The sequence below is a fragment of the Mustelus asterias genome, chromosome 26, assembly GCF_964213995.1.
Source record: "Mustelus asterias chromosome 26, sMusAst1.hap1.1, whole genome shotgun sequence".
Lineage (NCBI taxonomy): Eukaryota > Metazoa > Chordata > Chondrichthyes > Carcharhiniformes > Triakidae > Mustelus > Mustelus asterias.
Genome location: NC_135826.1, coordinates 25,435,298 through 25,453,504, shown reverse-complemented (window position 1 = coordinate 25,453,504; position 18,207 = coordinate 25,435,298). Strand labels below are relative to the sequence as shown.

Genomic DNA, 18,207 nt, shown 5'->3' with positions numbered 1-18,207 from the left:
CTCTGGTTCTAGTTTTTCCTACTAGTGGAAGCATCCTCTCCATGTCCACTCTATCCAGGCCTCGCAGTATCCTGTAAGTTTCAATGAGATTCCCCCTCATCCTTCTAAACTCCAACGAGTACAGATCCAGAGTCCTCAAATGTTCCTCATACGACAAGCTCTTCATTCCAGGGATCATTCTTGTGAATCACCCCTGAACCCTTTCCAAGGCCAGCACCTCCTTCCTTAGATATGGGGCCCAAAACTGCTCACAATACTTCAAATGGGGTCTGACCAGAGCCTTATATAGCCTCAGAAGTACATCCCTGCTCTTGTATTCTAGCTCTCTTGACATGAATGCTAACATTGCATTTGCCTTCCTAACTGCTGACTGAACCTTTATCCCCATTCTCTGCCTTCTGCCAGTCCGCCAATCCTCTATCCATGCCAGGATCTTACCTTTAACACCATGGGCACTTAATTTATTTAATAGTCTCTCATGCGGCACCTTGTCAAAGGCCTTCTGGAAATCTAAATGAATCACGTCCACTGGTTCTCCTTTATCTAGCTTCCTTGTTACCTCCTCAAAGAACTCTAACAGATTTGTCAAACATGACCTCTCCTTGACAAAGCCGTGCTGACTCAGTCCTACTTTATCATGCACTTCCAAGTACTCTGCGATCTCATCTTTAATAATGCACTCTAAAATCTTGCCAATGACCGAAGTCAGGCTAACCGGCCTATAATTTCCCATCTGCTGCCTCCCTCCCTTCTTAAACAGTGGTGTTACATTAGCTACTTTCCATGCCTCTGGTACCCTCCCTGCCTCCCGTGATTCCTGAAAGATCACCACCAATGCCTCCACAATTTCCTCAGCTATGAGCCAAATGATCTCCTTCTGCACTGTAGGAATTCTATGGTATACTAGAAAACAAACCAACTTTACCCAATGCAATAAGATAAGTTTCCTAGCCCAACTCAGAGAGATTAAAACTAAAAAGAAACCTTGAAGATAGACCTGTGACAAAGTAGGGCTTGAGGAATATATACAGCTGGGACCTTAGATAGAAGATTAAGATAGCTAAAGAGACAGATGGAAAAAGATAACAGATTATAGAATAATATTTTTTAAAGCATAAAGAATAATTAAAGCAAGGTAGATAAAGCTATGAAAGAAGTGAATAGCTTTTTGAATTTTATTTAAAAAGGGGTACAGGAAGGAATGAAAAATTTGACAAAGGCAATAGCTAAATCACAAGTTACAGAAATGTGGTTGAATAGTGGTTATGTTACTGTTAATCCAGAAGTCTGGGTTAATAATTTCAGAGAATTTGAGTTCAAATCTCATCACAGCCATTTGAGAAATTGATTTTTTATTGAAATTGAAAAGCTGATATGAGCAAAAGCAATCACGAAGCTCTCAGATTCATGTTCAAAAAATAAATAAATGGCTCACTAAAATCCTTCAAGGGAAATATAGGCCTGGTCTGGCCTCTATGTGGGCCTAAATTTTTCACTCATTAGGCTCATGCACTCGAGGACCAGAATTGGGCTAGACAGGGTAGGTTCAGAAAGAACGTTCCCGATGGTGGGGGGAGTCCAGAACTAGGGATCATAGTTTAAGGATAACGGGTAAACTTTTTAGAACTGAGGTGAGGAGAAATTTCTTCACCCAGAAAGTTGTGAATGTGTGGAATTGTAAAATGGTATCAATAATTATGAACCAGCTAAGTAGTTGAGGCCAAAGTGTTGTGTGATTTGAAGAAGGAATTAGATATAGCTCGAGGGGCTAAAGGGATTGAGGGATATGAGGGGGAGGAGGGATCAGGATATTGAATTGGATGATCAGCCATGATCAATATGAATGGTGGAGCAGGCTCGAAGGGCCAAATGGCCTACTCCTGCTTCTATGAAATACTCTTCTGTCCTTGGTTGGCCCCAGGGTGCAATTTCATACTGGCTGGTCAACTTATGGCCAGTTAACGTGAAGCGCGCACTTTGAAAAGCTGAGCACTGGTAGGGAGGGCAGAAAGAGGGCAGGCGCCGAGAGAGGTGGCAGCGCTGGCAGGCATTTTCAATGTGCTCCGGCGGCACAGTGGTTAACACTGCTGCCTCACAATGCCAGGGACCCAGGTTCGATTCCCAGCTTGGGTGACTGTGTGTGTGGAGTCTGCACGTTCTCTCTGTGTCTGCATGTGTTTCCTCCATGTGCTCCGGTTTCCTCCCACACTCTGAAAGACGTGCTGGATAGGTGCATTGGCCATGCTAAATTCTCCCTCAGTGTATCTGAACAGGGGCCGGAGTGTGGGATTTTCACAGTGACTTCATTGCAGTGTTAATGTAAGCCGACCTTTGACACTAATAAATAAACTTTAAACTGAATGGCTTACAACAACCTGAGGGAGCTGCAGTATTGTTCCAATGACAACAGCACCAAAAAGAAAATGCCGCGAACTCTCTGTGTCATGCAGAATCAAGCAACTAGCAGCTTAAGACATAAAACTTCAACCCACAAACATTTTCTTTTATTTGATTTCATCCCGAGCATTTTACCCTGCCCTGGATCGGGGATGATGAAAAAACGTGAATGCCACCTGGCTGCTTGGCCGCTGAGCCAAGCGTAGAAGCGCACGGGCCACGTAAACTTGGGGCCAAATGTATGCTTCATGGGCATAATTGCCTGTTCAATTGTGGATGGGCGGGCTTTTGATTCTTGCACGCGCCCACTGACTTAAATATTGCGTGAGTGCGCCATGAAATTGGGACACGCGCATGGTGTCTTTCTCCGCGATTTCACAGCCACCTGCTCGCTCAAGCTCCATAAGATCCTGGCCATCATTTTACTCCCATACCAGTCCAGTTAATTCTTAATTAGCCTAGCAAGCCCTTCAGTTATATCAGATTACTTTGGGCGGCACGGTGGCACAGTGGTTAGGCACTGCTGCCTCACAGCGCCATGGACCCGGGTTCAATTCCAACTTTGGGTCACTGTCTGTGCGGAGTCTGTACGTTCTCCCCGTGTCTGCGTGGGTTTTCTCCGGGTGCTCCAGTTTCCTCCCACAGTCCAAAGATGTGCGGGTTAGGTTGACTAGCTATGATAAATTGTCCCTTAGTGTCAGGGGGACTAGCAGAGTAAATCCGTGGAGTTACAGGGATAGGGCCTGGGTGGGACTGTTGTTGGTGCAGGCTCGATGGGCCAAATGGTCTCCTTCTGCACTGTAGGGGTTCTATGATTCTATGATTATCAGCAGTTGAAGTGAAGGCTGACCACTACCTTCTTGGGGTAACTAAGGATGGTTACTGAACACTGGTCATGCCAGTGATGGCCACATTGCAGATTGATTCTTTTTCTTAATCACAGCTTCGGGTACCCTGTTATAGAAAAGATATTAAAGTTATGGAGACCATAAAATTATTAGTGACTAGCATTGCACTATTGCAAAAATGGAAATAGGGAATTATTGTTATGAGGAGAAACTTCATTTACTGGGACTTTTTCTGTTGAAATAAAGAAGGGTGAAAGAAGATTATTAAGATTATAAGAATTTTGATAGGGTGAACAGTGGTAGATAATTTTGTCTGATTTCGGAGTCAGTGACAAGTGACTTCAATTAAAATTCTCTTGAAATGAATGGGGAAGAACAATTTGGAGAAATGTCTTTACAGTGGCGGGACCGTAGCATGCTTTGCCTCTAGGATTCGCTGAGGGAAATCATTGTGTGTTCCAGGGGAACATACAATGATTAGAATCCCTCCAGTGCAGAAGGAGGCCATTTGGCACATTGAGTCTGCACCAACTCTCCATCAGATCATCCCACCTAGGTCCTATCCCCGTAATCCCATGTATTTACTCTCTTAATCCCCCAATCTACACACCTTGAGACACTAAGGGGCAATTTAGCATGACTAATCCACCTAAACTGCAAATCTTTGGATTGGAAAGAAACCGGAGCATCCGGAGGTAACTCATGCTGACAATGCAAGGTCATAAACGATACCAGAGTAAAAATAAACGAAACCCCATTTCAGCCATTGAAGTAGCAATAAAAGGGCTCCTCCAGAAAGCCCGGCAACAATGAAAAAAACTGAGGCTGTGAGAGCTGCAGAGATGATGATTTTTTAAAAATTTTGTAAAGTTACACAAACGCCACATCCTGCTAACCCCTCTGACACAAAGGAACAATTTAGTGTGGCCAACCAACCTAACCCGCACATCTTTGTGGGAGGAAACTGGAGCATCCGGAGGAAACCCACGCAGATACGCGGAGAACGTGCAAACTCCACACAGACAGTCACCCAAGGCCATAATTGAACCCAGGTCCCTGGTGCTGAGGCAGCAGTGCTAACCACTGTGCCACCATGCCACCCAGTGCGGAAATGTGGAAAAATATTTAGAATAAAGGCATATACGAGTTAACAGGAAAGAGCAAAGCAGTGTAATCAGTTTTCCATCACTTTAGCAAAGATCTAGCACAGTTATGAAGAGTTGAATGGCCTCCATCCCACTAAATCTTCTATGGGTCTATATGATTGCATTGTGTGAAAAGCAATATGAACCTAATGACCTTTAATCGATGGAAAGACAGTATTCCTTTTGTTGACCTCTGAACATCACATAAAGTACATAGAATCCCTTCATATAGTTCTAGCCCTTTCATAAAGCTCCTCTTTCTTCAGGCATAGAATGAAATATGTACAGTGGAAAGATCAGTCATCTGTTTTTGGCAATCCATGAAAACATACTTTGTTAAAAAGAGTACCAAACAGTTCACAAAAGAAATTCCAGCAACATGTGTGAAAAGTTTTAGAGCGCGGAAGATTGAGATTCCTAAAACAAGCAACCTTTAACCTTTAAACCAGATACTGTCTTACATAAGTGGTATTGCAGGCAGTGACATTGGTCGATGGCAAAACCACAAGCAGTAAAAGTTTGACTGCCCTCGAGGGAAACTGTCCTGTAAACTGTAACACAGGGATTCATTCAGGGTTAGTACTTTCATGTTTAACTCATTATAATGCAAGTTTAAGGGTAATTATGTCGATACATCTGTGGGTCCCAGTTTGTTTTTGTTCCTTTAATTCAGCTCCTCAGGAACTCTGGTTCTAATCTCTCGTGCAATTTGCTCTCACCTCCTCAACTTCAGTTTTTAACCTTGGACATAATTATTAACAGTGATCAGGAAGCGATGGATTTGCCCAAAGGCTTCCACGTTTAAAGCTGCTTGCTACTGTTGATGTGCCTGCCACTGTAAGCTAGTGCTCCCTTTAGCTCCTGATGTTTCCACTTGACTCGAACTAAAGTGCTGCTTCAGGCTCCTCAAAAACCAGCTGGGCTGGCCAGCCCCCCACATTGACACGGCCTTTAAGAGTGCACTACATACTGCCGACCCATTAGATTAATATCGCATAGGGTGGCCCCACATTAAATCAATTGCTTCAGCATATCACACTTCCTGACAATTGCTTGCCCAATTTATGCTACAATCAATAATTGTCCTGTACTTCTTTTTGCCTAAAAGTGAAGCTTGAGTGTTAGTTGGTGGATCAATAGGAGAAAAAAATTCTTTGAACCTGAATTATACAATATTTGTTCATTTATTTTAAATCTTAATTTTACCATTTTAAATAACCAATAAAGACATAGGCCGGAGTATTACTGCCGTTCACGTCGGCATGATTTTCCCATCCCGCTGCAGTGAACGAAGCTTTGGCTGGGTGCCAAATTCTCCGACCTCGCTCCGACCACCCGGAGTGTGGCGTGAACAGCAGATAAGATCACGCCTACGACGGGATTTTCCGGCACTTCCCGCCGGCAAGATATGCCAGTCCTGCCAAAGGCCACAACACCAGCGTCCCCCCACCCCTCCCTCCCATCCCCCCCAACCATGGCAGCTTTCCCAGGATCGAGACGGACAAGCCACACAAAACGCCGCAGACATCGGCGGGACTGGAAGAACCAACCGACGGCCAATAGCCGGCCATCGCCATTGCCAGAAAACACACCGCAGGGGCGGGGGGGGGGGGGATTGGAAAATCCCACCCTTAGCATTAGGAAATGAAACGCACCGCATTATTTGGAAATGAAAAACGTGAACCGGGGCCTTTAAGCTAAGATAATCATTAATAAATCCAATAAGGCATTCAGGAGAAATCGCTTTATCCAAAGAGTGGCACTCACCACCACAAGGAGCAGTTGAGGTGAATAGATCTGTTGAAAGGGAAACTTGGTAAACATATGAGGGAGTGTGGAATAGAAGGTTGTGGCGGCAAGAGTTAGATAAGAGGAATGGGAGGGGGCTCATATGGAGCATAAAGTGAAATAACTCCTCCGAGGCCGGTGTCCCTTCACTAAATTTAGATTTATTTACATAGTCAGCAATATTCAGACAGGTACTTCCTCGTACAGAGTATAAAAGTGGAGTGCCAGTAACCCTGATGCTCCACATTATTTACACAGGCAGAGCTTCCTGATGGGACAAGCCATTACTGCCTTAATCTGGGAGCCCGTATTCTAAGAAGTCCACAGTGTGGGCCTCGTTAAAGTCATTACATAAACTATTAAATTATATGTATTAATACTCCACACAACCATAGTGTGTTTCAAAAGTCAAGAATCTTTTAACTTTTAAAGATAACCTTTATTGATGATGTAAAGATATAAGAATACGGTAAGCAGTTATACAACCACTTTCATGTCAACACAAAGTAATTAGGTCCCATAACTCAGGTGTCAGGTTCCAATCTGAGAACAAAGAAAATTAGAGCACAGGAACAGGCCCTTCGGCCCTCCAAGCCTGTACTGATCATGTTCCCCACTGGCTTCCAAGTGGATTCAAGCAAAGCAACGAAAGATCCTTCCAGTCACCTTGCACTGCTTCACATTTTGCATCAGTTGTGGTTTGATGACAGCCCAATGCTACGTGATCCATTGATTTAACTGGGCACGTTTAAGTTTTCAGTGGAACCTATTTACCGTGAGGATATGCCTACTATTTACAAAAAAAATCTTTCATAGGATGTGAATGGCGCTGGCTAAGCCAATAGTTATTGCCCATCCCTAATTGCCCTTGAGAAGCAGCAGTCCCTGTGGTGTAGGGACACCCACAGTGCTGTTAGTGAGACAGTTCAAAGATTTTTACCCAGTAACAATGAAGGAATCATAGAACCCCAAGAGTGCAGAAGGAGGCCATTCAGCCCATCAAGTTTACCCCAACTCTTCGAAAGAGCATCTTACACAGGCCCTATCCCTGTAACCCCACGTATTTTCCCCCGCTAATCCCCCTAATCTACACATCTTGAGACACTAAGGCAATTTAGCATGGCCAATCCACCTAACCTACACATCTTTGGACTCTGGGAGGAAACCAGAGCACTTGGAGGAAACCCACACAGATATGGGGAGAACGTGCAAACTCAACACAGACAGTCACCCAAGACTGGAATTGAACCCGGTTCCCTGGCACTGTGAGACAGTAGTGTTAACCACCTGGCGATATAGTTCCACGTCAAAGTGGTCTGTGGCTTGGAGGGGAACTTATAGGTGGCAGTGTTCTCATGCACCTGTTGCCCTTGTCCATCTAGGTGGTGGAAGTCGCGGATTTGGAAGGTGCTGTCGAAGGATCCTTGCTCAGTTGCTGCAGGCATCAGGAGCCGGGAGAACGCGGTTCATGCATCTTTGTGCCAGTCAGTCTGAGACCAACCTGCAACATGGCAATAGTCTACTTTTTGGAATCATAGGCATGAAAAACCAGTTTCAGGTCATTGCAGAAGAACCGATGGACTAGAATCTTATTTTACCCATCAGATGTAGCATCTCCATCATTTTGCTGAACAATTGCCATTAAGTATTTCACCCCTAACTTCCGAAACTGATTTTCTGTGGGCTTTCCTATTTTAATCAAATAATGAATAAAACTTATTTTATTACTGTCACAAGTAGGCTTACATTAACACTTTGGTGAAGTTACTCTGGAAGTAAAGTGGTAAATGAATTCAGCCAAGAGATTGAAGGTAAATTGGAAAAGGCCTATGGGCAATGGAATGGAGGTAGGCTATGTTCTGTAAGGAAGCTAAATTGGATTATTCATCTTTGCAACTAGTGATTAAAATTATTCCTTTTCATAGAATCCTACTGTGCAGAAGGAGACCATTCGGCCCATTGAGTCTGCACCCACTCTACAACACGGCATCTTACCCAGGTCCTATCCCCATGACCCCACATATTTACCCCTCTTATCCCCCCAAACCTACATATCTTGGTGTAATTAAACCTACATATCTAAGGTGTAATTTAACATGGCTAATCAACCAACCTATTCTTTGGATTGTGGGGGGGAAACCGGAGCATCCGGAGGAAGCCCACACAGACATGGGGAGAACTTGCAAACTCCACACAGACAGTGACTGGGGTTGGAACTGAACCTTGGTCCCTGGCGCTGTGAGGCAGCAGTGCTGACCACTGTGTCACCACGCTGCCCTCTGGTTATCAAATATTTACTTACAACATGCAAGCAAGTATTAATTTATTGGATTTGTGGAAAAATGGTGAGGTAAGTTTTCATTTTAACTCAGTGGGGAGTAATCAGTGGACAATTTGTCTTTTATAACACCCATCTGATTTTCATTCAATGGGGTGAAAATTGGATAGATTTGCTACTCAGGTGACATGGTGTCACAGTGGTTAGCACTGCTGCCCCACAATACCAGGGACCCAGGTTCAATTCCTGGCTTGGGTCTGTGTGGAGTTTGCACGTTCTCCCCGGGTGCTCCAGTTTCCTCTCATAGTCCAAAAGATGTGCTGGTTAGGTGCATTGGCCATGCCAATTTCTCCCTCTGTGTACCCAAACAGGATGTGGAGATGCTGGCGTTGGACTGGGGTGAACACAGTAAGAAGTCTCACAGCACCAGGTTAAAGTCCAACAGGTTTATTTGGTAGCAAATACCATAAGCTTTCGGAGCGCTGCTCCTTCGTCATGGTGCCAGGGTGTGGTGACTAGGGGATTTTCACAGTAACTTCACTGCAGTGTTAATGTAAGCCTATTGTGACACTAATAAATAAACTTTAAAAAATGATCGTCTCCACCAGATACCCAATGTTGTTTAATTTTATTAATTTAGAGTTTTGTCAATTGTTTTCTTTGCATGAATGCATTATACTTTTCAGTGTTGCATACATATGCATGCAAAGCCATAATGCAACAGAACACAAATTCAAGCTCAATCAAATCAGTTACCAGTCTTGATCTATAGAATCCATCGAATCCCATCAAATCCTTACAGTGCAGAAGGAGGCCATTCAGCCCATCGAGTTTGCACCGACTCTCTGAAAGTGCATCTTACCCAGGGGTAGAGGAGCAAAGCCAGGTTCAAACAAAATCATGAGTCAAGTTCACTTATTGGTCTGACTGACATTAACTTTTGAATTCCACTGATGGTTATAGTGATCACATTGATCAATTATTTAGGACCATTCACAGTAAGTAGTCTCACAACACCAGGTTAAAGTCCAACAGATTTATTTTATATAGTGCTACCAAATAAACCTGTTGGACTTTAACCTGATATTGTGAGACTACTTACTGTGCCTACCCCAGTCCAATCCTGGCAACCCCACATCATTAGGACTATTCAAATCATTGAGTGACTTTCAAACTTTCACAAGGAAGGCTCAAGCCATTAACTCTCACAGTTGAGAAGGCTGTAAAAAAAAGTAATAGCTGTGTCTGCAAAGGTTATACAATGGTTCCCAGCCTTTTATATGGCATGGCACGCTGCTATAAAATATATATTTTTCAAAATCATACCTCCTATTATCTCTGTCTTCTTCCCTTACAGGGAACTTAATTTTTAACTTCTCTCGCCTGTTTTTTTCTTAACCTCTCCCTGTCTCTCTCATTTCCCCCAGGGTTTTTGCACTTGTTATGAGTTTTCACTTATTGTGCTTGCACATGGGGACCTTTGTCTCCTGTTCCAAGTCCCATTGGTCAAGCGTATGGGCCTGACCAACATAAAAAATCTAAACTGCGCACGTGCGGCTCTTTCCCAGACAGCGCATGCGCAGGAGGCCTGAGATTCACCGGGTCTTGGAGATGAAGACGAAGGTTAGTTTTAGTTTAATTACATGAATTTTGAATAATTTGTTTCATGGCATACTTGGGAAGGGGGTGGTCTTCATGGCATATCAGTATGCCATGGCACACTTTGGCAGGGAACCATCAACCTACAGCACAGTTTCTTTGTATGAGGGCAGTAAATATCATCGATAGGGCAGAGCTTCTGTCTTGGACACAACTGGCAACCTGGGAACAAGTTATGTTCAAATTCGCGTTGGTATTGCAAAGCGTGTTTTTTAATTCATTCGCTCAAACTTTTGCTCAAACTCATTGGCATTTCATTTGCAAAAGCTTCAATGAAGCAATGCACTTTTGGAATGTAACTGTTTCTCTTCCTGAACTAACAGATATCCAATGGTGTAAAGGTGGCACACACACACACTGGAGCAGTTTTATTAACAAGACAGCACAAAATAAGCACTTTTAATAAGAGGGACATCTCCTGTGAATGGTATGATTTTAAATAACTAAAATGACTTTAAAAAAACTCATTTCATTGGTGTCCGGTGATTAGATTCTTAATAAATTGAATACATTTTAATATTTAGACATTTTCGAAAGTGTGTCTAGTGTATCATTGCATCTAACAAATCCATGGTGACTTTAAGAGCCTCCTCAAAGACATACTTGGTGGAAACTTGCCTTGATGATTAATCCAATATTGGGGAGGGATCAGTGTAGTGCGCAGGAATGACTCCCGGCCCAATGTTTATCACTCAGTCCAAATGTTTGCAGAAACTCAATTTTGCGCTGGGCTTAATTTGCATTTGAAATTCTTTTGCAATGAGTTGGTCAATTTTGGGTGAACTGCGCTGAAGAAAACCAGCAAAATCTAGCAGAAAATACAGGGCAATGTCTTGCGTAAATGAATGTATGTCATTGGTTAATTGATTGTTCAACCATTGATCAACAAATTCACTTAACAGCTGGATCCTGAAGTGAGGTCTGATAATGCGGCTCTGCTACTTTTCAAAGACATGAGAAAGATTCAGTAGCTAGAATCAGTAGCCAGATTCAGCAGGGAGGTGATGATATAGTGGCATTGTTGCTGGGCTAGTAATTTAGAGACCCAGGGTAATACTCAGAGACCGGGGTTCCAATCCCACCATGGCAGATGGTGAAATTTGAATTCAATAAAAATCTGGAATCAAAAGGTCTAATGATGACCTGGGAATTGCTTGTTGCAAAAGCCCTTTTTTTTATTGGGGTGTGGGCATCGCTGGCTGGCCAGCATTTTTGCTCACTCCTGAGGAACATTTAAAAGTCAACCACATTGCTGTGGATCTGGAGTCACATATAGGCCAGACCAGATAAGGATGGCAGATTTGGTTCCCGAAAGGACATTAATGAACTTTTTAACAACAATCGACAATGATTTCATGATCATAATTAAATTTTTAATTGAATTCTGATTGCACCATTTGCCATGGGATTCGAACCCAGGTCCCCAGAACATAAGCCTGGGTCTCTAGATTACTAGTCCAGCAACAAGACCACGATGCCACCTCGTCCCCGATTCACTAATGTCCTTTAGGGAAGGAAATCTGCCATCTCTACCTGATCTGGCCATGTGACTCTTAAATGACCTAGCAAATCATTCAGTTTAAGGAGTGGGCACAGGAAGAAGTCTCACAACGCCAGGTTAAAGTCCAACAGGTTTATTTGGAATCACAAACTTTCGGAGCGCTGCTCCTGCATCAGGGAGTCAGTTTAAGGAGAATTTGGGAAGGGCAACAAATGCTGGCCCAGCCAGCGACACACACATCCCATGAGTGATTTTGTTTTTAAAGTTCATTATCCAGGGCACATCACAAAATCTTACCTGACATCAGAGTTCATGTCTTGAAGACATGAAAAGAAAAGAACTCAACCTACAAGAATGGGATAAAATAGAGATGGCAAAGTATCTGGGATAAGAAGGGCAGGAAATTCCCTACAGATAACATTCACACCCCATCACTACACAGTGATGAAAATCAAGAATTGTGTTTTTGTCCTTCTCAACCTGGGCACAAGGTTGATTGTTGAACCCCTATATCAGTCATTTAAACTTCAAATCAACATGGTTCAATGTCACTTCAAAATCACAAGTTAAATATCTGCGTCAACAGTATACCGTGGTTCTTAGCTACTTAAAGACATTCGTATTTAACTTCCAAATAGGCTAATGGCTACATTAGAACATAACATAAGAACTAGGAGCAGGAGTATGCAATACAGCTCCTCTAGCCTGCTCCACCATTCAATAGGATCATGGCTGATCTCATCTCAGCCTCAACTCCACTTTCCTGCCCGTTCTAAAGTACAACATTTGCTCAAATTAAAATACAAACAGAAGATGCTGGAAATACTCAGCAGATCAGGCAGCATCTGTGGAGAGAGAAACAGGGTTTTCAATCCACAGTCTTTCACCCTCCTTCTTTGTCTCCTTAATCCGGATAAATAATCCTCACCTATTCTTATAAAATAGAATCCCTACAGCGCAGAAGGAGGCCATTCGGCCCATCGAGTCTGCACCGACCACAATCCCACCCAGGCCCTATCCTGTAACCCCACATATTTACCTTGCTAATCCCCTAACACTCGGGTCAATTTAGCATGGTCAATCAACCTAACCCACACATCTTTGGACTGTGGGAGGAAACCCACGCAGACACAGGGAGAATGTGCAAACTCCACACAGACAGTGACCCGAGGCCAGAATTGAACGCGGGTCCCTAGCGCTGTGAGGCAGCAGTGTTAACCACTGTGCCACGTGCTACCCCCTTAGCTTGTCCCCTTCTTTCCTGCAGTTTAATCCCAGCAATAGGGGACACAGAAAGGGGAAAGTGATCATGAGGAGGAGGAGCTGTGGAGTTACTCCCCTCCCCCCAATATAACAATTATAAGAAAAGAGGAGTGTCCAAACGTGAGAATATTCCATGCAGATGCTTTATCCTCTGCTAACTCATTATTTGCAACAATTCCCAAGTATCACTCCGATGTATCAGCTCAGATTCTTTCACAATGGCAGTGAGAATGTGACACTGGACAATTCACGGATCATGAGAAACCAGAGCTAGCTTCCCAGCGGATAGGAGTTGCCAGCTTCCCAGTGGAGATTAAGGAGAAGGCAGCAGGTCATTTTGGAGTCCAGCAATGCATGGGTACTCACATGAGAAGAAGAAGGATGATTTGTGGAAATCCTACCTATGTGCTTGCTCTGAAAGGTGTGACGCACATGTGTACAGATGTTATTTAAGGGAGCAACACAGAACTACTTCTCCCTTGCAAGCAACAATGCAGCGAGTGGCAGTTGCATTGCAATCTGCAACAGAGCCCCGGCCAGGAAGTGGTGGTGCTTCAACCTTCAGGGAGCAAACAGTTTGCAGCTCCTGAGGTAACGGAATACATTGGATTGCAGAATAAATTGTTGTGACTGCAAGGTGTCGAGGCTTTTGGGATCTGGCAGCTGCCATTAGACCAGACATGGCCCACAGGATTAGAGGTGGTAACCATGGTCCCCCATGACCCTTCTGTATGGCATAATGAGTCACCAACCTCCGATGTCAGCTGTAAAAAATGTACATATAAACATCTATGAGATGCCCAGTGCTAGGAAAGAGTAGATTGATTGTTTTCACTTGGCAATTATTGTATCAAAATAGACTGTGCACTGACATGGTACTTTATTATTCATAGAGGTTACAGTCCTTCAGGAAAAAGCACATTCATTTGCAGCTGACATTCATTCAGGTGATGACTATTGGTACAGTCATGTCAGAGTACAGAGTGCTAATGTGTTATCATACAGTAGGATGGATTGCGGATTTGCAAGTGGGGAAAAAAGGAAATCAGGCTATAGTGCCAAAGGCAGTCTGAGTTAGATAAGTGAGAGGTCTTCTGAGAAGAACTGTCTTCTGATGCCCTGTGAGGATACCTCTTAAGTGTCCTTCATCTAGATTGTCTCCTTCATATAGTTCCTAACTGTCTGGTAAGGTTTCCTCCATAGTAAAATCCAGCCATTCCTCAATGATCACATTGTGCAAGTCATAGCAGAACATATTCTGGACATCCCATCTGAAGCATATTGCAGCGCTCCTCTTCATTTGTCCAGACGTTGGATGTGGACTTTCAATACCGTGAGGTTCTTTCAATCACCAGCTTGGTCACGGCTCCTCTGCTGTTGTTCAGGGCATTCTGATTTGGATCATCAGCCCTGGAAGCTGTAGGCACGTTTTATCAGCCAGAATCTATTTGTGGATCACCATCTCTTTGACAGATTCAGGGGGAGCTCAATGTTAAATGGTGCAGGATGAATCCATCATGGAAACTTATTGTGCATCAGGCATTTGATGGAGGACTCCCAGATTGTTGTCATACTCTGCCTGGGCTTTGAGGGAATGGAACCCCTTCCTGTTGAGGTAGGTGTTCTTAGGTGCCATCAATTACATTCTGAGTCTTGGACTAACAACCTCATAAACCTATCAGTCCATATCTTCCCATTGTATTGCTGTGACGCCAAAGCTTACAATTTGGACAACTCTGCTGTCAGGGGCATCCGTGACCTGATGAATAAATGTCCGCACTGCGCCCTGACTGATTCTATGAATGTCACCCTTGGCTGCCAAAATGATCCTGTGCTGTAGAAGCTAAGGGAGGTGATTATCTTCATGGTCTCTGAGAAAACATTGTGAGCAGTTGATTTTGGCTCCAGTTCTTTGCGCGGCTCGTCATACAGAGATACCCCATGGCCTCTTTAGTGAAGCATATTTTTATACCAAGGTCCTCAGAGAGGTCCTGATATAATGACTGCTACCTGCGGAGTTATTGAAAGGATTGTATAGAATACTGCATCATGTGATGACTTCTAGACTTTGTTGTAACACAGCATTTGATCAGTGTCAGGCATTTTGTGGTTTACAGGAATGAATGACATGCCTTGCTGAAGGTACTCATGACACAACATAGTTACATGAAAAATTAGAAACAAAATTTGAGAGCCTAATCATTGTAAGCTTTATGTTGAAGATGTTATGCACTTTCATGTCGCATATTAGTTGTTTTCACAAATGCTTTCACTTTCCATTTTCTGCTATCTTACCAACATTGTTCTGATATACAATGCCACCAATGCAAACTACCTTCTGGCACCTAGAATCATAGAAATTATAGAAACCCTACAGTGCAGAAGGAGGCCATTCGGCCCATCGAGTCTGCACCGACCACAATCCCACCCAGGCCCTACCCCCACATATTTACCTGCTAATCCCTCTAACCTACGCATCTCAGGACTCTAAGGGGCAATTTTTAACCTGGCCAATCAACCTAACCCGCACATCTTTGGACCTCCCTAATAAAGTCATGTGACAGCAAATGTCAATGAGCTAGTGAAATATGGAGGAGGGACAAGCATGATGGACAATGTTAAAATCTGTTCTTAACAACCGCACATGCACAGGCATAGGCATTTTGAAAATCTCCAACAACAATTAATATCTCAAGGAATGAGATGGAACACTTTTAATTATTCTCTTTCGGTATCAGAGAGGTTGGCAGTAATTAACAATTATCAAATCGCTCAAAGGGTTAAAAGGTACTGATGCTACTTATTCCTAATCCTAAATATCAAATTTAGCTCATATCCATTGTACAATACAGCAATTTCACTCCATTCCAATGAATGTCAATCGTGAGTCAGACAATGAGATGCCAATTTCACAAAAGTAGCGACAGAGAGGCACAAGTCAGACAGCAACTTTTGGATATTTAAGTTTAACCAGTTAACCATACTGCAGCTCCCTGTCTGAATATGTGATATGTTGAGCGTCCTTCACCTTACTGTTATTCGGATTGGCTATCAATTGGTGTAAGATTTATTTAACCAATGCAGATTATGCAATGTAATCTTTTTTTATAAAGGACATATAGCCTGTTGTCACATCCGACCCTATTTTATCCATCCTGCATATTTATAATAGCTTTCCGAGATTAATTTCACAGTATTCAATGTAGTCAGTACGGTTTCTTCTACAATTTAATTTAATTTCCAATAAATCCCTGAATAGAACGAGATGTCCATCTGTGACAAGCAAGTTAAGGACTTTGAGATGATGGGTTTTAATTACCGGGTCGCTCTGAGTCCGGAGGTGGGGGGGGGGGGGGGGGGAGATTTTCAAAGGCTGCCAGGAATTGTAGCTGAAATCTAGCATCTTTCAACACGTGTTCACTCCCGAAGGAATATACATTCACCTAGGCAACGGGACAGCGAAAAATGGAGCAGCTGCCTGGTCTGCACTTGGCTAAGAATCACGGGCTGGTAATTAAATCAAAAAAAAATCTAAAAGCCATGCTTTCCCGTGCATTCACATTAAAAATTATAGCCAACAACATTTTTTTTTCTCGATAATAAGAGAAAGTCACAAATGTGTTTGATGCCATTGTAGCAAAGCAAGCCAGGGGAATGAAAAAAAAATTAAACCCTATTCCACTGAAACCTAAAATGGAAAGAAGACACCAGGTAAAATCCAGAGGAGATGGGGGAAATGTGGAATGGACAAAAAGGGGTCAATCCTAAAGGTTGCCAGCAATAATGTCCAGACATCAGGGCTGCTAAATGACAGCAGCGTGGTCCCCTTCTCTCTTCCACTGGGAGACGCAACTACCTGGAGGCTCGCTGCTGTATATCTAAAAAAAAAGGCCCCATTCTTAACCTCCCTCACTAAGGCTGCATATTTCTGGGACTGTGGCTTAACACATTCTCACTGTGAATCCGGACAAGACCATGTCAATAAATACCTGCGCCGAAGATTACCTTTTATCACGGCTGGAATTAGTTGTGCTGCTATGTCTACAAGTTGGTACCTATAGCGGTCACTGGCATACAACTGGTATTTATTGCACTAAATTGCCAATTTTTTAAAAAAATGAACACAAGAATACGATCCTTGCTTCCGGCACAACGAGAAACAGGCCGCCCCTCTGTGCCATCCCTCAGACACACTGGACACTTCCAGCTTTTTTTGCTTACACATATTATTTGGCGTTTTCTAGTTATGGAAAAAATAATAATAAAAACACTTACCGTTGCGTTCTCAGTTATGTATTTCCATGAAGGCACATCATTGCTCATGGTCCACTTCGTCGAAGACAGGCTATTTTATCTCCCTACAACACAAACAAAAAGGAAAAAATAGCATCTTACGCTGGGATGTGCGGATTGCAAACTGTTTGTGGCAACCAGAAAATAATCATCTTTCAGTGTCCGGATGATTTGCGTGTTGGGGGGGGGGGGGGGCGGGGGGAGGAGGAGGGAATAACCGAAAGCGTTAATGCAGAATAGAAAAGTTCCTTAGTTGAAAAGGGAGAGTAAATGAAACAGATAATGGGGAAAAAATGCATCACATTTCCTGCCCCCCCCCCCCCCCCGTACTCACTTGTTGTGTCAGAGAATATTACAGCGCCTCTTTCTGGATTTATTCATGCTATATGGCTTGCGGTGAGAGATTTGCCTCTCCTTGACATCCTCTGAAGAAGAATCTGGACAGGAGTGAGGGAATGAAGCAGCCCCACCCCCCAGCCCAGCCCAGCAAAAGACCACCAGGTAGACCCAGGGTGAGCCCTGCTTTGCTACCCACGCATGTAGACAGCGCACCGCCTTGATCCTGCCCCAAACCTACCCACACTGGGGGCTGGCCACCACCCTGCCACCCCCAACCCCACTCTCTCTTGCTCAATGCCCACTGGCTTTTTTCCAAAAAAAAAGAAAAAAGTTCATTCTTAACCTCTGGAAGGGGCATGGCCACATCACTGCAGCTGAGTTGTTCACCTTTCCGGATACTTGCTTCCTCTTCCTACCTCCCCTCTTCTACACCTTACCCCACCCAACTCCCACCCAGGCTGCTACGGGAAGGGGAGGGGAGACGGGGGAGGGTGTAGAATTGGTTGTGGTTCCATTCTCCCGCCATGTGTATGGTGATTGAGCCAGCTGGAAGGCAGTGGGGTGGCCAGAGGTGTGTGTGTGTGTGTGTGCCAGCAATTTCCTGGCACACTCCTGCCCACATTGTGCCGCTTTTGCACGGGGTTAGGTTCAGTCCATCGCTCAAAGCGCCATTTATCCCCAGCACAGCGTACAACA

General features: G+C 43.7%; 1 protein-coding gene across 1 annotated transcript in view; it reads right to left on the bottom strand.

Annotated features, from left to right (window-relative positions):
* Nucleotides 1-17,202, bottom strand: part of cbarpb (CACN subunit beta associated regulatory protein b) — a 195,478-nt gene extending 178,276 nt beyond the window's left edge. The window contains exon 1 of the mRNA XM_078198020.1: nt 17,155-17,202. Coding sequence (XP_078054146.1) covers nt 17,155-17,202 — 48 coding nt within the window. The remainder of the gene's footprint in view (nt 1-17,154) is intronic.
* Between the last annotated feature and the right edge of the window lie 1,005 nt (nt 17,203-18,207).